Consider the following 24,514-nt stretch of genomic DNA (forward strand, 5'->3'; position numbering starts at 1 on the left):
TAATTATTATTGTTGTTCTTATAATAAGATAATAATAATAATTATTATTAATAATAAAAGTTGTGTAAAAGTTGTAATAGAAATAAAATGATAATAATAGTAATACTATAAAGAAGATCTTATAATGTATTGCATAATAATGATTTACAAAGTAATAATATAATAGTAATAATATATTTTATAAAAGATAAGATCTTGTAAATCAGATCAGTTCAGATCAGATCAGATCAGATCAGAAAAAATAAGTTCAGATCAGAAAAAATAAGTTCAGATCAGATCAGATCAGATAAGTTCAGATCAGAAAATTTCAGGTGAACTAAACATAGCCTAAGTTTACTTCTCCTTTATTTTCATTTTTTGCTTATACTGCTGCAATAAAATTATGTTACAAGTTACAAGTACTAGTAAGAGCTCGTGCAGTGGTTGATCCAACGATATAATTTTGGCTTTCTCTTTCCTCATGTTCTAATAGTTTTTTTTATGTCTCTTCTCATGATCTGCGACTCATCATCATATAAGCAATATTAGAGTATCAACATTCATTAACATCCCCATAATTTCTCTCTTTTCATCTCATTCGTCCACATCATTTTCCACTAACTTTATCACCTATCCTTCCCATTTCACAATTCCACACCTCCATTCATTAACCTCCCTATTTACCTTCTCTCTCCTACTTTTCCATAGCCCACCTCCTTTTCTCTCTCCTACTTTCCATACCCCATCAATATTAATAAAATAATTTGATTCATCACAATAATTTTAGATAATTTTAATCAAATCAAAATATGGTAATTACAATTAAATAATTGCCTTATAATTAATCGGATTAAATAATTTTGTTGATATCTATTCCTATAATTAGGATGATTGGGAACCATAATTATCAAATAAGATTTATAAAATACTTAATGAAAAATTATGGATTTTTTTGGAGTGTTGAAAATATATCAAGATTGGTCTCTATTTATAGAGGATAAAAAAATATGACCGTTGGTATAATTATTTTTTTAATTCATTATATATAAAAAGTTATGACATTTTAAATAAACAGTGATATTACTTTTGTAAAAGTTAAAGCAGCGACACATGGCGAGTTGTGGTTGATTGAGGCATTGGTGTTGCAGCGTGTGACACTTGGCGTGATTTGGTTGGCGGGTTGATGTTTTTTTTTGCAAATACTAAATGCTGGAATTGCACCTTCACGTGGGATTTTCCCCATTTCTCTTCCACATGGCAGCACACCATAGGCCATCATTATTGGATGGTTACCTATTTATTGGTGTTTACCATTTTTTTTTTCATTATGAGTGATATAGCTCCATTGGTGGGAGGGTTCTTACTTTCCCGATTTTTACAAATGGGGAACCCCAATGTAGGTGCTCTTAAAGCCCATCTTCATTTAAGTATTTGTAATTACCATCTTGATTAAAAGAATGCGGAGGAAAATGTGTAAGAAGGTTGAGAGGGAGGAAAATGTAACATCACTTTGCTCATTTTTCACCCTTCACAAGCCAACAAAGGAAAAAGAAACACACCCCTACCAAGTACTTTCAAAACCTAAAACCATTCCATTGTCCCAAACAAAATTAAAAAAATCTAAAACCTTGCCGAAGTCATATTGAGCTGGATGACATTAATTTCCTTAGGAAGTAAAGCACTCTCAAAAACTTAAACCTTCCGACTGTCAAAACAAAATAAATACCATAAATCCTTGACCAATTCATATTGAGCTGGAAACTTGCAGTTTGCACAACAATTGAGTCAATTGATAAGGATTTCAGTTAGTCCATACTGAAACGCAGTCTTTTGTGACTTTAAAGTCTTCGACACTAATGAAATTTCCTACTTATATTTGTGTAAATGTCCATGCAATTTTCTTCGAAGATCCTTCAAACTTGAATAGTATGCATAAACTTGGCAAGAGAAGATAACACACACTATAATAGCCATACGACTTCTCCAAAAACAAATACTCTACTAACTACTCCCTCCGTTCCAATATAGTTGCTACATTTTGACCGTAGACACTATTCACGTCATAACTTTGACTATTTTTTACTCCATATATATAAGAAAAAACATAGTCATGTTGAATCTTGTTTGATTCGTCCCAATTTGTATTTTCCAAATATATAATTTTTTCAAATATATGTAACTCAAGATATTGGTGTTTGAAGTTGCATCTCGTAAACTGTGAAAAAGCAAATGTAGCAATTAAATTGGGATGGAGGGAGTATATCACTAATCAAGTAATCAAGTAATCACTAATCACCGGACAGGCAACGATGACAAGAGCACTTGAAACCAAATCCTCCTAAAAGAATGCTTTGGCGAGCGTTATGATCCATACTAGCATCAATATAACATATCCGAAGCTCTTCACCTGAAAGACCACAAAAAAATTGCAACCAGATCCGCACTTCAGGAATATTCAGAACAATAACTATGCCACTAGACACTATAATGTCGACATGTCGTGAAAAGTTCATGATTTTTCAAAATTTCAGACAGAATATCATCTCACAACATGATGCTACATGTATCTTTCATAAAAGTAGCATAATATGTAAGACAAGCTTCCACAGCAAGAAGCTACGGAGTATTATGTTTTGGATTTCTAACTTGCTTTGTATTACACTTGACAACATATGCAGCAATCAGCATGTATGAAGTATTAACTAGCTAATTGAACGAAATGCTCAAAAGTTGGATGGTTTGCTTTGCTTTGATAAGTATTGTCACCCCTCACTAAGTCAGCTATGGAATTAAAACCTGAGAAAGTGAAGTTGTTCGCTTTACACTTAGGGTAGAGAAACAAACCCAAATTAATGAGCCTCAATCCTCGTGGAAAAACAAACATCAAACAAGAAAGAACAAATTGGATAGCACTTCACTCACATAACTTATGTTGAAATATATATGAGAATGAACAAGTGAGTTCATATGATGATGCATACTTACATGAGAAATGAGAATGAATTTTACGCGCTATCACTCTTATGAACAAGTAATATAACTCCAAAAAAAGAATATTAGAGAAAAAAAAAACATTTAAAAAATTTTTTTTTTTGGGCTCAAAATTTTTTAGGGGGTATAACTCTAATAAACAAGTGTTGCAACTCTAATCCAATCGTGTGGTTGAGATTCATTCTCATTTATCATGTAAGGAGTATTCTCATGTGAAATATATATATTCCAATCATAACAAAATACCATACTGTACAATAACTAATTGTTAAAGTTTGCCATCTTTTGCAATGGGAATAAATTAGCCATTATATTGAACCTATGCAATTCAACTTGTTATGTGGGGATAGCTCTAAGTGGTTTTGCTCGATCTCACTGGTTGGGGAATCAAATTCTCATGGGGTGGGGTGGAGGGAATATGTGAGTATGTGATGTCCTAAAAAACACTAGTACCAAAAAAGAGAGAAAGAAACATTTTTGATATGAAAGATATTTAGTATAAACCAAGCGCTTAATAAGGTATATTTGGTTAATCTTCATCTCATATTCGTTGTTGAGACACTTGATAATATTTGGATATATAGGAATTCTGTTAATTTAAGGTAGCAGTATAAGTCTTGTAAGACAATCTTGCTTGAGATTATAAGTAAAGTAGCTTGTAGATGTTTTGAAGATCTTAAAGGATAGTTCATGATGTAATTAGGTCTAACTAGAGGTGATTTGATATACTGACGGTTTAATATCAATACAAAACAATACAAAAGTTGTTTGCCAAAAAAATAAAGGAAAAATTGTTTTAAATAAGTCAACCTTTGCGTGATCTTTCTATTTTTGAAGTCTAAATCTTGATTATCCCTGATTGAGTTAGGCTTGTATGTCTGTTTTCTTCTATTGAGTTTCAATCTGTTTGTGACTTGTTCAGTAGGTTACTTATGATATGTGTTACAATGTCCCATCCGCACCCTCGCCTGTTTTAGAAGAAGGGACATTGTAACACAAGTAACCTACTAAACAATTCACAAACAGGTTAAAACTCAATAGAAAAAAACATACATACAAGCCTAACTCAATAAGGGATAATCAAAAGGTAGACTTAAAATGAGAAAAAGGTTGACTCATTTAAAACAATTTTTCCACAAATAAATAAATCAAGCAGTTAACTTTTTTCATAGACAACAATTCAGAATGTGGGGGGTATCAAGTTGATGAGAATATCGTTTGGTAGTGACATTGATCACTTCTCCAAGGAAGAAGCATTTTACCTTAATCTTTTGTTAGATCTTGTTTGGTTTAAAATAACAAAAACAAGCCAAAACAAGGTCAAATTGGCTAATGTTACTCTCCAAATTAGATTTCAAGGACTCCTAAGGTGGAGGCTGGCCAACATCAGTATGTGGTAGCTCTGAACTTACAACTGATGTCAGAATCATGACTCAGAATCAGAACACAAATTCTCAAAACCTCAGAGGAATGCACAGCTTATGTAGGTTGATCTTGTGCCCTGTTTAGCACACCAAACAAGGAAAAGAGGGTTGATCTTGAGTCTAGTTATTTTCACACTAGGTAATTCATATTCGACCCTATCAAGATTCAACACCTTCTCTAAATGTCTTCAATACTCTCACCCAAAGGTAGCCTTTTAGGAGCCTTCGAAAAACTCTTGCAAGCACTGATTGACTTACCACTTCCTCATTCAGCTAACAATTCTCAAAAGACTCCCACAAAAGACTTCTGTTCTTACAAATTCTTAAACACATGCACACAAGACCTTCTATCTACTTACAATGGTTATGAGGGCCTTAATTCTCTCTTTCTCTTACAAATTCTTGTATTTCTTGTTTTTAACAAATCTTTAAAATTTTATTAACAATGTTCTTTATGATGCAAATTTTTATTACACTTAAAGTATATTGTGTATAACAATTTGATTGTGATAATGGTGGATTATTGTTATCGACTACTAGATCAACCAGGGTGATTCCTAAGGCCTTAGAAGAATGGTTATATACGAACCCTATGACGGATGTTTGATTAAATGATCACAGGTACTTATCTGTGGCTTATGTGTTCATGCTTATTGAACTCACCTTTAGTTATCCACTAGATTGCTTGCTAGCTTTTAACAAGTTGGAGGAGGCTTCTAGTTGCTCTAAAAGCTTCCCTTTGCGCTTATGTGTGATGCCTCAATTTTTTTTATCGGAGCCGTAATTGGGCAAAGGAGAAATGGTAAGCTCTAAGCCATATATTATATTAGCAATACATTGGATGACGCCTTAAGTTATGCTACGACAGAAAAAGATCTTTAGGCGATTGTTCACGCCATGGAGAGCTTTGTCTTCTATTTGGGTTCGGTTTGCTGAACTGAAATACCATTTCAAAACAGGCAAAACGCTACAACTCGACCATTATTTTTCACCCTGCTGCACCCTTGAAGTACCTTACAGCCAAGAAGGATTACCCGTGCTCTTGCCAGAATTTGACATCAAGTTTAAGTACAAAAAGGGTTGGAGAATATAATAGGCAATAATAATCTTTCACGACTCCCCCTTGACAAAAACGCAAGTCCTTACCCGTTGATGATTTGTTTCTGCACGAATAAGCTCTTTGCAACATTGCCACTATGGTATGCCGACACAAGCAACCTTGTGCCTAAAAAATGAACGGAGTGGCCATATGGTCCTCTTTTGGAATCATCGTCTAAGGTTGATATAAGTTTAAGGAAGGGACGCGCTAAGTTTTTTCGAACCATCCAGGGTTAAGTGTTGTTTCTACCTATTCATGACCATTAATTGTTTCGCTTGTGTTTGTCAACTCCATGAACTTACGAGTATCCCTTGTAGGATGGGGGCTAGAAACCCTCATTGATGGAAGGAACTTCATACAGGGAATTTTAGCTTGGTTTGGAATTAAATTAACAATAGGGTTTGTCTTGCTTGTTTATGATTGATATCTACGAAAACTTAAAACCGAATCACATTTTTCTTTGAAGGGAAACCACTTCAATGAAGCATTAAAAGATGAAGTTAAATGGTTGGCTCCCTATATGTTGGGTTGACTAAAATACTCTGAAAATAAGAAACTCTAGTCAAGGATTCTTATATGAGTCATCCTGTTCATCACCATGAAAATAGGTTATTATCTCTAAGTATCCTCATTAGCTTAAAAGAGTAATAAGGGAATTGTTTGATGACTCCCTTCATTTTCCCTCTACTATGTCTCCCCTATGGATGCCTGACTTTCTTCATGGCTGATCCGAATGGTGAACCCAATCACATTTTTTTGAAGGGAAACCACTTCAATGAAGCATTAAAAGATGAAGTTAAATGGTTGGCTCCCTATATGCTGGGTTGACTAAAATACTATGAAAATAAGAAATTCTAGTCAAGGATTCTTATATGAGTCATCCTGTTCATCACCATGAAAATAGGTTATTATCTCTAAGTATCCTCATCAGCTTAAACGAGTAATAAGGGAATTGTTTGATGACTCCCTTCATTTTCCCTCTACTATGTCTCCCCTATGGATGCCTGACTTTCTTCATGGCTGATCTGAATGGTGAATCCTTCAACCTTGCTCTTTTCTTCCTTACTTTGTATCTTGTAAATTGAATTTCTAATTATTATTAGTCCTTCAATTGTGAAAACCTAACTCTTACTGTTTCTACTTGGCTTATAATTAGCTTGTCAGTGATCGATCTTACCTCTGTGCAAAATTTACCCTTGCTTGCCCTTTTTGTATAGTTAGAAAGACCGAGTTATGTTCACTTTTGGCCGGCTTGACGACCTTTGAACCCTGATCGGATCACCAAATGTACACTTCAAAACCTAAGGTTTGAAAAGGTTTACAATGCAACAAGGGGATATAAATCATAGCACACTAAGGGTGCGTTCTATTCAACTTATTGGACCTGAACTTATTGGAACTTATCTGAACTGAACTTATTGAACCTGAACTGAACTTATTGGAACTTATTAAACCTGATTGGACCTGATTGAACCTGATTGGAACTTATTAGACCTGATTGACCTTATTAGACCTTATTGAAACTTATTGACCCTGATTGAAACTTATTAGACCTTATTGGACCTGATTGAAACTTATTAGACCTTATTGGACTGATTGAAATTTATTTGACCTTATTAGACAAAAACATTGACCATGAATAACATAAATATTACCACTAATGTAAATACTACCCTCAAAAATTTTTGTGGAATAATTATTATTATAATTCGTCCTTTAAAAAATAATGATTATTAATTATCTCTTATGATAATTAATTTAACAAAAAAATTACTATTTATATATTTGCCTATACATAACTTTCATCACTAATATATCTAATAGTGTTGTTTTAATTTTATAAAACACTAGTAGAAAATCAAAAAATTAATTATTATTATTATTATTATTGTTAACCTTAATTATTTGACCATGATTATAATATTATTCAATAGCAATATGAATAATCAAATAATAGACAATAATTCAAGTATAATACTATACATTGTGGTACTTTAATAAAAAATTCTAATAATAACATAATCAGCTAATAGTAATATGAATAATGAAATAATAGACATAATACAATAAATTATAAAATAATAGACATAATACAAATAAATAATAAAATAATAGACATAATAAAATAAATAATAAAATAATAGACACTAATACAAGTATAATACTATATGATCATTGTGGTACTTTAATTGAAATTCTAATAATAATAACCCGCTAATAGTGATATGAAATTATGAATACAACAAATAGTGGACAATAATACAAATGTTTATTAAACATTGACTATTTGGACCTTATTAGACCTGATTGGAACTTTTGACTTATTGGAGACCTTATTAACCTTATTGGAACTTATTGCACCTGATTGGAACTTATTGCCCAGACCAATTGGAACTTAGGGTGCGTTCTGTTCAACTTAAAAAATTAAGTTTCAGGTCCAATAAGTTCAGATAAGTTCAGATAAGTTCAGATAAGTTCAGATAAGTTGCAATAAGGTCTAATAAGTGCAATAAGTTCCAATAAGGTCTAATAAGTTCCAATCAGTTCCAATCAGGTGCAATAAGTTCCAATCAGGTGCAATAAGTTCCAATCAGGTCTAATAAGGTTCAATAAGTTCCAATCAGGTCTAATAAGGTCCAATAAGGTCCAAATAGTCAATGTTTAATAAACATTTGTATTATTGTCCACTATTTTGTTATTCATAATTTCATATCACTATTAGCGGATTATGTTATTATTAGAATTATAATTAAATTACCAATGATTATATAGTATTATACTTGTATTAGTGTCTATTATTTTATTATTTATTTGTATTATGTCTATTATTTTATTATTTATTTGTATTATGTCTATTATTTTATTATTCATATTACTATTAGCTGATTATGTTATTATTAGAATTTTTTATTAAAGTACCACAATGTATAGTATTATACTTGTATTATTGTCTATTATTTAATTATTCATATTGCTATTGAATAATATTATCATCATGGTCAAATAATTAAGATTAACAATAATAATAATAATAATAATAATAATAATAATACTTACATATAATAATAATAATAATAATAATAATAATTAGATAATAATAATTAAGGTTAACAATAATTATAATCATGGTCAAATAATTAAGGTTAACAATATTACATAATAATAATAATTAAGGTTAACAATAATAATAATGATTATTAATTTTTTGATTTTCTACTAGTGTTTTATAAAATTAAAACAACACTATTAGATATATTAGTGATGAAAGTTATGTATAGGCTAATATATAAATAGTAATTTTTTGTTAAATTAATTATCATAAGAGATAATTAATAATCATTATTTTTAAAGGACGAATTATAATAATTATTATTCCATAAAAAAATTTGAGGGGTAGTATTTATGTTAGTGGTAATATTTATGTTATTCATGGTCAATGTTTTTGTCTAATAAGGTCAAATAAGTTTCAATCAGGTTCAATAAGGTCTAATAAGTTTCAATCAGGTCCAATAAGGTCTAATAAGTTTCAATCAGGGTCAATAAGTTCCAATAAGGTCAATCAGGTTCAATCAGGTCCAATAAGTTCCAATCAGGTCCAATAAGTTGAATCAGGTGCAATCAGGTCCAATCAGGTTTAATAAGTTCCAATAAGTTCAGTTCAGGTTCAATAAGTTCAGTTCAGATAAGTTCCAATAAGTTCAGGTCCAATAAGTTGAATAGAACGCACCCTTATTGGAACTTATTAGACCTTATTGGAACTTATTGCACTTATTAGACCTTATTGCAACTTATCTGAACTTATCTGAACTTATCTGAACTTATCTGAACTTATTGGACCTGAAACTTAATTTTTTAAGTTGAACAGAACGCACCCTAAGGCGATGTTTGATTATGTGACAGGACTCGGGAGATGCCATATTATACCAGGTAGAAACAAGCAAACATGTGAAGTAAATGTGACGCAAAATCCACATAAAAGCAGTAGAGGATGTAATATGAGATGCGAAATTATATCAAGTACTGACAATTAAACAACATGCTAAATAGATCTGATCCAAATCCAGATAAGGTATTCTGGACACACTCACAAAGGATGTAGCCAGAGACATGCCAAATATAATAAAAGGATTAACAATGAGAATGACATTCTTATTCTTTAGCACCATGACAAGCCATAAAGTTACACTTGTAAATCATGAACGATGAACAAACCTTCTTCTATGTCACGGAGTGCTTTCAACCTTGCATGAACAGAGTCCATCCATATAATATGCACATTCGGATCTGAAATAAACATTTCTTTCCATCAGAACCAAGTATGACGACTTTAAACAATTCAATTAATTTGTAACCCTAGCCTAGGTCCTTTCACTTCTATACATTTGAGCGTAGTAAATCACGGGTATTTTGGAGTCTGTCATGAATGTTGTCCTAAATTCAGAAATGCAAAACAAAAAGTTTAAGTGTAAGAAAGTGTGATCAAAATACTTGAGCACGATCTGATAGAAACATCTCTTTGCATCACAAGTTCAGGACCAAGTATGACAATTTTAAACAATTTAATTAATATGCTACATTTGAACCAAGGCTAGTTCCTACCGTTTCTTTACATCCAAGTGCAGTACATTACGGGTATCTTTGTAGTCATTCATTGAATGTTGTCGTAAATTCATAGATCTGAGGCAGTAAATTAAGAATAAAATTGTCTTATATATGTGAGCTCCAACCTAAGTTACTCAACTCTGAGTCACTCGACACTTGAGTATTGGTGCAAAACACTTGTACATGCACTTTTTGGTCCATGATAAAGTGGGTTAATGTTCATATGCATGTAAAATTGACTCTTTGACATGGGTAATAAAGGCAATATGAAGAGTCCAAGTAACATTGGCTCACCACAATCATGATTGTAGAATGAAGGAAGAATATACACAGCATTCCCAACTCCAGCTTCAGCTTCTACTGAAGCTGCTGCCAGTGTGAGAAGATCATCATATGACCCAGCAACCATTTCAATTCGAAATGCATTAATGCGTATTCGAGCCAGCACATCAGCGTACCATTGTTCTGATAAAACTAGTACTTGTCAAAAGATCACAGCTCCACGAATTTTTCATTGTATATTGATGTGTAGCTGATAGTATGCAAACAGTTCAAATAAAAAAAGGGATACATTTGAAGTTTTCCTCTGCCATATTAATTCCTTCAAAAGCACTCCTTAGCATGCTGTATTCCACTTCCGTCTGGAAACATAAACATCAAACAACAACATAAACTTGTTATATACCCTTGGGCATAAAATTTCTCCACGTTATCTGTTATGAACCTTGTACAGGATATTAACTAGTTAGTAAAAATCAAACCTTAAAGAAATTGACAAAAACCGAAAACTAAAAAGAATCAAAAGTTCCCATCCAAAATAAAAATGAAGAGCCAATAGTTCTTATTCCTCCATTTTTTTTTTGGCAATTCAAAGATATTATTGATAACAAAAAAAAAGAGTATTCCTCCATTTTTTTGAACTGAAGAAGTGCAACTAACAGATTATGTGCCGGTAAAGGATTGAAGAAGAAATCAGTTTAATATCCATCACATGCTAACTGACTAGCACCAGATATCCATCAGATACTTACTGACTAGCAAGGTAGCACCACACCTTCACACACCATATAAAGTCATGAAATATCATTGGAAATAAATAACAATTTTCGAACGCTTAAGTATTCTGTCAATACATATACAGTTACAATTAAAACTCAACTTCAGATTTGGATACTCAGATTGAGCACATAAACTCCAATAGTCAAAGGATGATCTCGTTAAGTATTAGCAGTTCAGCACAACTTTTGTCAAAGTATCAGAGTTGTATATTACTTAATCACTAAGGAGCTACGTATACAAATAACAGCGGTCCGACTTGTATGATTTAACTGAACAACCAATCCAATTACAGCAAAATGTTTTACATCGAGCAAATCTCGCATCTCGCACATTATTGTCATGACTTCTTGATTTGGAATTTGGATCTTAGTACTAGATGGTGAAAATTGACCAGATCGTAAAGCTGTTGAAAATATTTACTAATAGAAGTCCTAAAGCGTTTTACTATGAATAATTTTGATAATGGTTTAATGTCACAAGAACTGTTTCAAATCACTTCTCCAATTTGAACAGGCACATATAACAGTTGATTGTCATATGGATGAAGTTTAATAACAACCTTTTCCCCTTTATAGATATCACAAATTATTATAATAGACGGTCTAATTTTAATATAGAACTAGACAACCCAAGCTTACATTCTCCTAACAAGCTCATTCCAATTCTCTTTAACCCAACACTATTTTTAGGTATCTTGCACCATCCTAGTCGTCTATTCTCTTCTCACTCCTTTGTTTCCCTTTGAATCTCTAATTACAACAAACAATTTTTAAAAATAGCCTGACAGTTTTATAGAATGGATTAAACTAGTCACTAAATGGATTAAATCAGTCATTAAATGAATTAAAGAATCTTATTACTGAATAGATTAAACTGGTCACTCACTATATTAAAATGGTTACTAAATAAATTAAAGTAGTCACTATATTAAGAAGGATGGTTCGTTCTCTTCTTAATATTGGGCTTGAGCTGCGCCTACTTTTTTAAATTAAAAGTAGACGGTCTCTTACAAGATCAACTGTATAGATAGAAGGCTAACATGATCAGATTTACAATTTTTCATATACAAAAAACACTCCTTATATGTACTCTATAACTCTACAGATGCATTGGATGATCACTTTGAAAGGCTATTAGTACAAGGGCATTCATGATCCAATAGTTAGTGCAAGCAATCTGATGGGGATTTATTGTATCCTATAGACTTTTCACTAAACCATTGGCACATTTATATATGGGGCAAAAATCTTCAAAAGGAGAGTGATAGGATCTCCTAAGGTATGGAGCATATTTATGGTTTAACACAAAAGTGCTCTTTATTACTCTCTAAAGCAGGTTAAAGCCATTTGGCAGGGCCTTAGAGTTTAGTCTTACCCCTTTGGCTTAAAAGCACTCATTGTGGTGCGTACACTTAAGGACTAAGACATATTTGGTGTTTAGTCCATTAGATGCACATTAAACTAGTGGTGGTATCATATGATTATTTTGTTCACTTGCCTCTGATTAATTATCTTATTCACTTGTCTCTAAGTAATTAGAAATCTTGTGTACAAAACCCATCATCAATTGTGACTTGTGAGTGTAGCTTGCGAGGTGTTAAGCATTAAAGGTAATCATGTCATTTAAAATTATATCTTGAGTGCCACCGTAATACCCCTAATTCTCCGACTTATCTTTCCACTTTCAAAGAGTTCAGAAATTGAGAGTATTACATGGAAACAAACTGCTAGCCGATAGGGGTTTTTACACAGGGTGCTAGCCAAATTTTAAGTGACCATGGCAATAGATAAAATTTATGAGAGAAAGCACAAAGCAAGCCAGCATCAAAAGAGAAGAGGCATAGATAAAATGGATGACACCAAATGATGTATAAACATCCAAAATTAGAAATGCAGAGTTTCTCAGATAATTAGTAGCAAAAAAGTCTTCTTGCAAATTGCTCATCTATATTCATGTTAGACATGCATAATGATAGCGTACATGCTTCAAAAAATGGCTAAATAAATATTGTTCACAAGGCCAGATGACCTCCTGTCCAACCGCTTGGTAAAAGTCACAAGATTTACTTGAATCACAATCAACATATGAATGCTTATATACTGAATAAGAAGGGTATCAAATAGTCGCGGTCACCTCAGGCAGAACAGGAGCAGGTTGAAGTATATGAATGCAGTCTGCAGATGCTGCTCCAGCTATAACCATACAAGCCAACCGCTTCACCAGAAGTGGATACTTCAAACTCGAAGTTCTTTAAACCAACCAAATGCATATGATTCATTAGCCATTTGTAAGTAAAGCTTTGCTAGCATTGTGATGGATAAGCTAAAGGTAATCACAGATGAATTAAGAAAATACGGTTAAGCTCAAAACATTGCGATAAACAGACGTATCTGAAAGATACATCCCTGTAAAATTTGATTGTAAAAGAAGTGAAGTATCTAACAGACCTGCAGTATTTGTGGTAAGCGGACCAATCTGCTTTCTTCTCTATCTCATAATATGCCTGAGAATGTTTAAAAGTATGCCTCAAGACAAGTGGATTTAACCCTTTTTGACCAACAAAAAAATTGTTTATACTATGTTTCACTATTTTCAGCAATAAATTCTCTATTGGGAAATGACAACTACCATACACTTAAAGAAGAAGATATTAATACTGACTAAAACCCACTTTTAACTCAGCAGATGTGAGCTAGCTTAGCTAGTAAGAAGCAGAAGGTTGTACCAAGGCTGTCATCGAAAACCAGATAGTATCATCAGCCTATGTGCCTCTTAGCTAGTAAATCTCACAGATCTGCAGAACTCTATTCAGGGCACCTCACAGCTATAATGGAACAAGTGCTGTGAGGAAATATATCTTGCACTTGGGTACTCCCAGAAAGGATGGCGAACGTGTAGAGGAAAAGCTGTCTAAAATGCTACAGTACAGGTCAGCAGTTGCTCAGGAGTCAAATTTCGTGATATCTATTCACTTACTAACTTGATAAGAAAGGTAAAAGTTAAAGTGGTCAGAAAAAGATACTGTGTTCAAATAGGGCACGTAGTTTCAGAATACAAAGAAGGAACTGGTAAGTAATGGCAAGTTGATGCTTACTGAACGTCAAATTTTGTAGAATTGGGACATTAAGATGGCAGATGCCAGGGGAGCAGAACAAAGACATGGATAGTTACCTTGATCTGTGAGGATGTATAAGTAAATGGATTTGGTTTGTCTTCTGAATTTGTTAGCGTTTCTCCTTGTGTAAGCATGAGGCGAGAAAAATAATGATAGGAATTAGAGAAAAGAGGTTCCATTTAACAGTTTGGGTATGTCATAACTCATACATTAATTGAGTGAGATCAAGTATTGTCATTATATCATATTCCTCTTTGCAAAAATGAACTTAAATCTAACTGCTTGCAAAAAAGGTTCAATCCCAGTGCATATACTGAATTTCTCACTTAGAACTGGGTGGAAGAACTATATTATGGTATGATGTAATACCGGGGGGGTAAATTAGGATGATTACATTCGAATGTTATAATTAAGCAAGCCAAGTTGTCAAGTTAAAGCCTGTTTCAGAAACACAGGAAATGGCCAAGTGTGCTGGATGCAAACTGAGTAGCATTCAAGCACTTGTCAAGCATAGTTTCCCATATACAGTTTATGCTTTCAATCAACCTCATCTTTTCAGCATTTATATGATGCTATCCAGATTTGAAATTAAATATGCATATGCTTTCAAGACTGTGGGTCTCTAACTTGGAAACCATTAGTAATTTTACGAAAAAATATTAGTATCACTAGCACTTAGAAAATCAGCCAATAGCTGTATCAATTTGACGCTCTACAAGATCACACTCAAAAAAGGGAAGTTAGCCTGAAGGGGGGGGGGGTAGTGGCCCGTAAAACATATTTGGGCAAGCTTTTTTTTTTTTGAGGGAAGCCAAGTAACAAGTGTAAAATCACAAACTGAGTCAGGTTTCACCACTTTTTGTTAACTTTGTTAAAGCCTGTTCCCTAACTCTTTTGGTTTTCATTTTCCGTTTTCAGTTTTTTTGCCCATAAAATTATCTTTCTGTCGTCAATTTATGTATGACTAGATCAAAGTTTATTATACGATTTATGTCATCTGACTTTTTAAATCTTGAAACCAAAAACTGGGAAATTGGCAATGATACCCAACATATAACTACGCCCCTATCTGTTACCCCTCTTTGTTTCTAGTTTTTTCAAAAACCAAAAACAAAAATATGGAAATCAGGATAAGTAGTTTCCATTTTTTTTTAAACCAAAAACAGGAATACGGAAATCAGAATAAGCGGTTTCCATTATTCTATTGTCAGTTTCCAAAATTGATAGGATTATTATAGGTATGACTAATATTAAGTTTATTATACCAGCAATTTCGTGTGACTTTTAAACTCTTAAAACCAAAAATGGGAAACTGATATTGATGCCAAACTAGCCCTCGCTTACGGTTTCACACTCGCATAAGCTTGTTTCGGCAAGCTATTCCCAATAACTTTGTATACATTACTCATTCCTTGTAACCATTTATCCATACAACCATCTTAATCTACTCTTCTGTAGATAGTTATTTTAATTGCATAGTAACTTTGTAGCTAAAATGAATGCAAGGTACCTTGTGATATAAGCAGGTGATTGAAGCTTATGTGCACTTAATCACTAAGCTAGAGACTAGTTTAATAAGCTTATGAATAATCATGCAACAAAATTCACATGCTTCTTCCAGCTTCTGTAACAATTCTTACACCATTCTTTCTAGGTAGAGAAATTCAGAAAAATTCAAGGAGTTTGTGACCAACCATATATATACAATGCCTCTATAGAAGAGTTCCACAAAGAAAAAGTACAATCATATAGTGTTCTTAGTTCAGACAAGTGCAGGCACTAAAACCCTTGAATATAGACTAAATAATGTTACTCAAGGAATTTTAATAAACTCTCAAGGAATTATAGGTATGAAATCATAGGAAAAGGAGGTAGGTTGAACTACTTTAAGGACAAATTTTGGCCTTTTTCAGCTACCGAAAGAGGGACAGAAAGACTAGAACCAAACTTAAAGCATTTTAAATGATCCAACTCCAAAGTCCTCATTTGTCCTTTTCCCATTTTTAATATCAAGGAGCTGTTGTCACTAGACCATTAAAAAAGGTGATGCAATTTGGTTAATGCTAAAGTTTGTATGAAATAAACAAGCATTTAGCATCCTCTATTTATTTATTTTAAGCATAATTCACGAAATTTTATTTGCCAATGTTGGCTAATATTAAGCCATATTGTTGAGCATAATAGTGGGGTTTTGGACTGAATTAGTGACCGACTTTTTTCATCACTTGCATCTAATGGATAAAGAATGATAGCCTAGCGTACGACCAGTAAAGCAAATGTGATAAGGGATGGGAGGATGCTGATCTTGTGCTGCTAAGGAAGGAGGTTCACATGACTTGGCAGGGGCTAGGAGGAGGGTGGTTTACCTGGCTTGGCAGGGGCTGGGAGGAGGGTGGTTCCAGGCTGGCAGGTTTGAATAGCGGCAGCTTGAAAGGGATGGTAAATTTCATGCCTAGGCAAGAGTAGCGTTGTAGGCAAAATGGCAAACGTTGTAGTTATGGAGAGGCACTCTAACTTGGGATATATAGGGTCAATTTTTCCTTAATTATACTCCTAAATGTTTGTGACAAGTCAATACGAACACTATCTTTGGCAAGAAAACTACTTAGAACATGAAGGACGTTTGGCATAGGTCGAGCAGCAAATCTCATTAACTAATTGGAACTCTGATTGTGACCCTTGTATCTCCCACATTGTACATGAACATCCTTCATGCTACACACTTGTTTGACTAAAATGCAATGATCCTCGAGTCCTTCGCATAAACTTTAAGTGTTCAAAAATTGTTCAACAATCAACACATAGGCTTGAGATTCCTCTTCACGAATTAAGTTTCCTAATATTGCACATCAACCATGTATTGCCAATACTCTAATCAAAACTTTCTTATTCTTTGTGGAAGCAATGCTTACAATGTTTATACAACCTCTTTCACACATCATCTTTTATTCTTTTGCAATCTGTACCTGTTCTTTTATCTCTTCAACGACCACTTTGCACAAACAACTTCATAAGGCTGCAGCACCCAATTTTAAGTCTGAAGATACCAAACATCAAACACTTGGCGTACGTCGAATCATGATCCTAATTAACTAGATTAAACAACCCCATAATAAACATAAGCAAGCAATAGTCTAATCAAATTCTCAACAGTGAATTGGTGCACATGTAAGGGACTTAAGAATCATTCTATAAAAAGGCCTAAAAGTTAGAGTTACCTCATATAATTCCCTCACAGAAAAGCTAAGAAATTACAAGATTATACTATGTCGTACAATACTTCATCTGTTTTTTTGGCACACTTGTCAATACACTATTTTGAACATTTATATCTTTAAATATCACTAAGCAAAAATTACTAAAAGTTGATATTTGGAAAATATACATGGATAAGAATCAAACAAGATCCTACATTACTATATAACTACCTCAATTCCTTTTTTAATAATTACACTTACACTTTTCAGCACGCCTATGCACTGTTTTGAGCTTTTATATCTCTAATTTTGTATTTGTAAAAAATATAAAAAGTCGATATTCTAAAAATACATATTGACACGAATCAAATAAGACCCTACATGATTATATACTCTCTTAACCATAACTTGATGATAGTCAAAGGCAGATTTGTGAATAATGTCAAAAGTTAAAAGGGTAACTATTAAAAAAGTAACCGATGTAGTATTTTGTGAGTACAAATCACAAGATATAGTCAAAATCATGTATGTGAATAATGTCAAAAGTTGAAAAGAGTCATCTAAAGAAATAGAGGAAGTATTACCTTAGCTTGTTGCCGGCATTCTTCGGTACAAAAGGGTTCCACCCGAATTCGAGAATTGTTTTCGGTTCCGGCTTCAGGTTTTAATCTTTTAAGGCAAAGGTAACAAACGCTGCCAATTTTGGTGAGAGAAGGGTGAGAAATGATGGGTTTTGCAGTGTGAATGAGCTCAGAAGCTCCGATTTTTCGAGTGGCGAAAACTGCTCGACCTGCTGTCTCCGTGATCCCAACTTGGATTGGAGGAGGTCCTGCTTGAGATTTTTCTTCTCTGACATTATTGGTTGTTGAAATGGTGGAAATAGAAATTTTCAAAAGTGGGTTTGTGGGGGAAATTAGTAGTTTCAATTGAGGAAACAAGTAACGGCTAGTTCGTAATAACGATGACATGACATATGACCATGAGAGAGTTAGCTATGGTCTATAGAAGTTGTATGTGAGAAGTTTCAGCAATTTGCACACTTCAACAAGAGGTATGATCATCCTATGTAGCCATAAATTAATAGCCAATGCACAATAGGTTAATCCCACGCGATAACACGGAATGAACCATATGTTACAAATAAAGTCTTGTGTAATTATTTAAGGTTTTTTTTTTCCTACGTTATATCTTTATGTTTCTTCGGTGTCTATGATAGAGTGTGTTAATAAATTAAGTTTGTTCGCAAATTATTCAAGTTCGGTTGTGGAAATTCGGTCAAATCTCGACTTGAGTGGGCTCGAATTGAGCTCGAATTCGGCTCAATATATTAACGACCCAAGCCCACGCCATTCATGGCTCGGCTCGAAATCGTGAGCAGGCTCGAAAACTTCTTACTTAAGTGATATTTAAACAAATTATTAATGTCATACATCGATTTTTAAAACAAAGAACACCCTTATTTTTCCTTATTTATTGTTTGTTTTGTCTCACATTTCTTGGTGAAGGCTATTTATAATTTGACAATATTTGTATAGTCTGCACAAAACTTATGAACTTTTGTCTTCCAACAATAAATTTAAACATTATTAAATTATTATAATCTATAAAGTTATGCACTATCTAATAATTATGTAATGTAATTTATAAAGTTGTCCACTAAGGTGTTGAGAAAAAAATCTTTTCAAACATCATCCTTTTAATCTTTGAGAAGGTATTGGGTCAGACGTGTCTGACCATAATATTTAGTCGGACGACTTTCAGTTGGTTTCAAATTTTTTCAGTTGGTTTAGTTTTTTTTTTCAGTTGGTTTCAATTTTTGTTCAGTTGGTTTCAATTTTTTTTCAGTTGGTTTCAATTTTTGTTCAGTTGGTTTCAATTTTTTTTCAGTTGATCTTTTTTATTTTAGTTGGATGTCTTTTAAGTTCAGTTACTTATCTTATTGTTTCATTTATGTGTTTTATTCTAACTGAACAAAACTTAAGTAAATGAAATAAATTAAGTTCTAAATGAAAGCAGCTTAGTTTTCAGTTACTTATATTATCGTTTCAGTTAGTTTTCGTATTCTTTCATTTAACAACTAACTGAAACTTAAATATTGAATGCATGATATCAAAAATTGAAAGTCTTATATCAGATGTTGAAAATCCTTTAAACTTCCAACTTCAAACACCAAAAATTCACTAACTGAAATGTCCATTTCTAAAACAAAAGAAAAACTTAGAGACTTGATTGGATGTTCACTACTTTCATCGTTGGAACAAAATGCAGCAAAATCCGCCACCAACATCTCCACAACCACGCGACAATTCCACCACCTTCTACTTCATAGCCGCATCGGTTCTCTTCTCACTGTTCTTCATCCTTTCTCTCTCATCCACCACCAGCACAACCACCACTTCCGTTAGCAGCACCTCACCTGACCCACGCCTCTTCCCCAACACTCATGAGATGCAGTCGATGCAGATAATGTGGTCAGGTTGATCTGGTTCAATTTCGACGGCGACACCGACCCGCTCTTATCTTCTCCTCCCTTCTCGACTAATGAGCCCGCTCCAGTTGCAGAAGGTGTGGAGGTCGTCAAGGAGAGGGGGGTAGCTGAAGGTGTTAAGTTGTGATGGAGAAGAAAGAACACATTTTGTATCTATTGCTCTGTAAAGAACTTGGGCCAGCCCGTCTGACCAAATGTTTGGGTCAGACGGTCTGACCCAATTCTTTCACTTAATCTTTTCATCACTTATTTCATTCTCATAATAAAAAATTATCTTCATTTGGCCATGTTCGATTTAGACATAAACAATCTTTTTTTCCAGGCTTTGACAAAATAGTGTCGAATTTCTTCACTTTGACAAAAATATATCAAATTTCTACCACTTCAAACCAAAAAAAAAAAAAATTCTAACAAAGCCAAAAAAAAAAAAAAACTCAACTCAATCAGTATCATCAATGGCAATATCCAACTGACAAAATAAGGACTTTTTTAGGGAGAGTAAGAAACAAATTGAGAAAGAAAGGAAAGCTCCAAATTTAGATAGTTGAGAAAGACTGTTATCAGCTGTTAAAAAACAGAGAGGGGACAAGGAAGCTGGAATTCTATCGACAATGGAGGAGTAGGCCAAAGAGAGGGAGTGGAAAGAGTGAGGAGTAGGAGATTGAGGGAGTGGAAAGACTGAGGAGAGTGTGTAAGCTTAACATAAACTTAGGTGGAAGACGTTTGGTTTTGTGTAGGACTTTGTTTTTCAACTTTCATCTTTCATAAGTCCCACATCGATGGTTTAGCAAGTGTATTTGAATTCAACTCTACAAAAATGGGTGTATTTGTAAGTGCTGAGATAGTTATGGGTGTTGAACTTATCTCATCAAATGGGGCTGATTCTTTGGCATCTAAACCTTGATTTGAGTTTGACAAGATTTAGTTGGCCCAAAAACTTATTAAAACCTAATTTATCTAAGTTCAACCAAACCAGTTTCGAGCCGAGCATCTTTTAAGCTCGATGAGCCTCGAGTTCGAGTTGGGCAACATGTCCAGGCTCGGCTTATTAACACCCAAGAATACTCCAATACACGTTCCTTTGGGGAAGGAATGATTTAACTACATTAATTGAGGAGACATCTACATAGATTTGGGAAAATATTGAGTGGAACAATGGTACAAGTTTTCATGAGGTGGTACATATCTTACTTTATAAGTTTTTAACATATGCTCAACTAGTTTTCAACTTCCATGATAAATAAGTTTTTAATATATGCTTAACTAGGAGATACATATCTTACTTTACAAGTTTTTAATATATGCTTAACTAGATTATTGCATACTAAATTGAATGAACAAGCAATTGAGACGAAGATTAGTTGGTTATGTCCAAGCTTAGTACGAGATGACAACTGCTTAAAAAACAAAGCAAATTGAAAGATTTTAAACAATCATATCATTTAGGAGAGAAGTTCATACTTGTTTCATATATTCAAACGTGAGCTTGTTAAACTTGCTTTACTTTTATTATTATTCGATAACAAAAATCACCTAATTTTTGAATAAGTAACTCTATTTCCTTGTTGTAGTCTCCATTGGACGCTCATTGTGATATGTTTGTCAAATAATCAAGTCTACGACTTTGATTCTTTGCGTCGACAACCACCACATACCTTACTAATTAAGTCAGTGTTAAATAGGTAACTTAACAGAAACTAAATACATACCTAATAATATTACACATTCATATATATAGTAAACATCTTATAATGTACTTCCTCCGTTTCCTAAAGATCTTCCCTCTTTCCGTTTAAGGGTGTTTCCAAAAGATCTTCCCTCTTTTGCTTTATTCTTTATTTGGCAAAACAAATTTCCCTATTTACCCTCTCATGTCACTATCATATGGTCCACCATTACATTATTAATTCAATTTTACTCCTTTTCTCTCTCCTACTTTAACCACTTTTTATTTGTTTATTTATCTTAACCCCTTTCTCTCTCCTACTTTACTCACACCATGCCCCACACAACTTGATTTTCCTTGGTATCTGTAGGAACAGTAAGTGGAAAGATCTTTAGGAAACGGAGGGAGTATGAACTATTGATTGTATTAATGTAATGTGATGAAGCAGAATCTTGGACTTGCACTTCGAGTAGGAAAAACTCCTCTTTGTATATCAGTTGAAGTAACTAATTTGCTTGACCTTATATTGAATCATTTATTTTCACATACTTCAAATTTAACATGAATATTTTTGGATGTTTAAAAAAATTGGTGATTTTTAGTGTCTTGCAAGAAGAAAATGGTATTGATTGCGGTTGTTACATGTTGAGGTACATGTTTGATATAGTCAACCATTACGCTGACATCGATGATCTTCAAAAGGTATGTTACTAACTAGTATATGTTAATTTAGATTATATCGAAAGATAAAAATTATTTTATTTTAGAAGCCAATGGTAGCACAAATTAACCTAAATTGACCTCGAAAAGAACCCGAAACTTGAACTTCTAATCTATTTCACCTTTACACTTTAAATATGCATAAAGAAACTAGTATATGCAGTTTAGTCCCTATATATAAGATCTAGTTTGATTTGGGAAGCAAAATAGCATATTTTCACCAAAAATTGTGAAAATGAATCTGAAACTTGGTACTTTGATCGATTTCACCTAATTTGACATATATATCTCAAATGGGAATATTGTAAGTGATATATGTTTGGTTTAGCTAAGAATTGAATAATAAGTTTATTTTGGGTGCGAAAGTGGACTTTTCACCAAAATCAACCCCAAAACGAACTTGAAACTTGAACTTCTAATCCATTACACCTAAATTTCACCATAACACTTCAAATATTCATAAAGTAATTGGTGTATGTTAGTTTAGTATCTATATGTAGGATCTAGTTTGTTATGTGATGTAAAATAACATATTTTAATCAAAATCGTGAAAATGAACCCGTAACTTGGTACTTTGACCTATTCCACCTAAATTAAACCTATTAAAAGCAAGAACTTGGCAAAAATGATTATGAATAGTGTTTTGAGTCTTATTTGCTTGAAGAACACTATTCAAAGGGTTTTATTGTAATTGTTGCTAAGTGCTTGTTTGATTGACAATAATTTATGTAGTCAATGAAAATTTCCATGATTTTCTCATTCGGGAAGTTGTTTAGTTGACACCAGGTGCTAACAAGTAGTTATAGTTGTTGACATTCATGGGAATTTATAATAGAAAACCAAACAAAATACAAGAAATCAATACATGGGAATTGCAAATTTCTTGATGTATGTCAACCAAACAAATTTAGGCTATTTCCTAGGAATTACATAAGGGAAGTAATTTCCTAGGAAGTAAAACTTTCTACAAGAATTAAATTCCATGTATACCAAACGAGCACTAAGGTGTCGTGTGGTTCGCATAGGAAATAACTTCCTATGAGAATTTTTATTTCATGGGAAGTTATTTCCCTTGTCAATTCCCTTGGAATTGAGTTAAATTTGTTTGTTTGACATTGTAGGAAATTGAATTTCCTAGGAAGTCAATTCACATGCTTTGTCTGGTGTACATATCTATTTTGCATGTAATTTTAACTACTTTAACTATCTTTACCTCAACTTTTTCTTTAAATTTTTTCGTGTTTTGTTTTCAACATAGTAATTTTTTTATGTTTTTCTTCTAAATGTCACAAAGCCATCAACATGAACATTGTGAGATCAACAAAAACCTGTTAATATATATGCTTGTAAAATGTTATACTGCCAAAGCTACAAATTCAGCTCAATCTTATCCTTATCCAAAAATTACCTCAAGCCATTCATAAATTAGCCCCCAAAAAACCATAGCAGTTTCCTATCACCAACCATTCCAACAAAGCCACTGGTCAGGAAGTAGAAGACCTTGGACATAAGCTAAATGTCATGATTCAGACGCTAAATATTTAGCGTCCGCTTTGTGGACGGTATTTGGTGAATTAGCGACTAGGGGTTTTGCATCAGACTTTTAGCGTCCGCTGACGGACGCTAATACTGTTAGCGTCCGATCCCGCGTTTTTAGCGTCTGATTTTGGCGGACGGCAAGGACTGACATTCTTGTTGTGAAGCATATTTAAAGTTTTTAGGTAGGCTGAAAAAGAAGTCAATCTCAAGAGGATTAAGGGCAATTTTCTTTGATGCCAAAAGTACCTCACTAGGAGATAACCCTTCCATTTTTGTAATATCAGTAGTTAGTTTCATCCTTCTATTAGCCGAGTCAGATTCATGTTGAAAGCAATTAGCAAGTCGTCCAATGTGCTTCGTAGCGGCTTCCATCACATCACTAATTTTTCCAATCTTGGTAGAAAATTATTTTAAAGCTTCAATTGTTTCCGTCCTTGCTCTCTTTGTTCAACTACTTGAAGGAATTGTTGACTGTGGTGTTGATGATTGAGGTTCCGATGGATCATATTGAGTAGGTGAATTACTCTCCTCTGCATTCAAATGAGGAACTTCGTGTTCTTCTTCGACTCTTGCTCCATCCTCCATTTCTTGTAGAACATCGTACACGGTTCCAAATTCATTACAACAACTTTGTC

At 33.4% G+C, this 24,514-nt stretch overlaps 1 protein-coding gene across 3 annotated transcripts; it reads right to left on the bottom strand.

Annotated features, from left to right (window-relative positions):
• Positions 1 to 1,925: 1,925 nt before the first annotated feature.
• Positions 1,926 to 18,578, bottom strand: LOC104891340 (histone-lysine N-methyltransferase ATXR4). 3 transcript variants are annotated; one of them, XM_010677021.4, is made up of 7 exons: positions 18,051 to 18,576; positions 13,602 to 13,657; positions 13,288 to 13,402; positions 10,667 to 10,736; positions 10,390 to 10,569; positions 9,706 to 9,777; positions 1,926 to 2,386 (listed from the first exon to the last, which is right to left on the bottom strand). In XM_010677021.4, the coding sequence occupies exons 1-7, from the start codon at positions 18,432 to 18,434 to the stop codon at positions 2,268 to 2,270; spliced, it is 996 nt and encodes a 331-aa protein (XP_010675323.1). In that variant the 5' UTR covers positions 18,435 to 18,576; the 3' UTR covers positions 1,926 to 2,267. The 3 variants fall into 3 exon arrangements, with proteins under 3 accessions (XP_010675323.1, XP_048498809.1, XP_048498808.1); XM_048642852.2 differs by lacking the exon at positions 18,051 to 18,576 and adding an exon at positions 14,326 to 15,605; XM_048642851.2 differs by lacking the exons at positions 13,288 to 13,402; positions 13,602 to 13,657 and having other exon boundaries at positions 18,051 to 18,578.
• Between the last annotated feature and the right edge of the window lie 5,936 nt (positions 18,579 to 24,514).

The sequence above is a fragment of the Beta vulgaris genome, chromosome 4 (genome assembly GCF_026745355.1).
Source record: "Beta vulgaris subsp. vulgaris cultivar EL10 chromosome 4, EL10.2, whole genome shotgun sequence".
Lineage (NCBI taxonomy): Eukaryota > Viridiplantae > Streptophyta > Magnoliopsida > Caryophyllales > Amaranthaceae > Beta > Beta vulgaris.

Coding starts and splice junctions, on each gene's coding strand:
- LOC104891340 (XM_010677021.4), bottom strand. CDS start 18,434: ATGTCATCGTTATTACGAACTAGCCGTTACTTGTTTCCTCAATTGAAA. Junction 13,658..18,050: donor AATGCCGGCAACAAGCTAAG/GTAATACTTCCT, acceptor AAACATTCTCAG/GCATATTATGAGATAGAGAA. Junction 10,570..10,666: donor GGCAGAGGAAAACTTCAAAT/GTATCCCTTTTT, acceptor GACAAGTACTAG/TTTTATCAGAACAATGGTAC.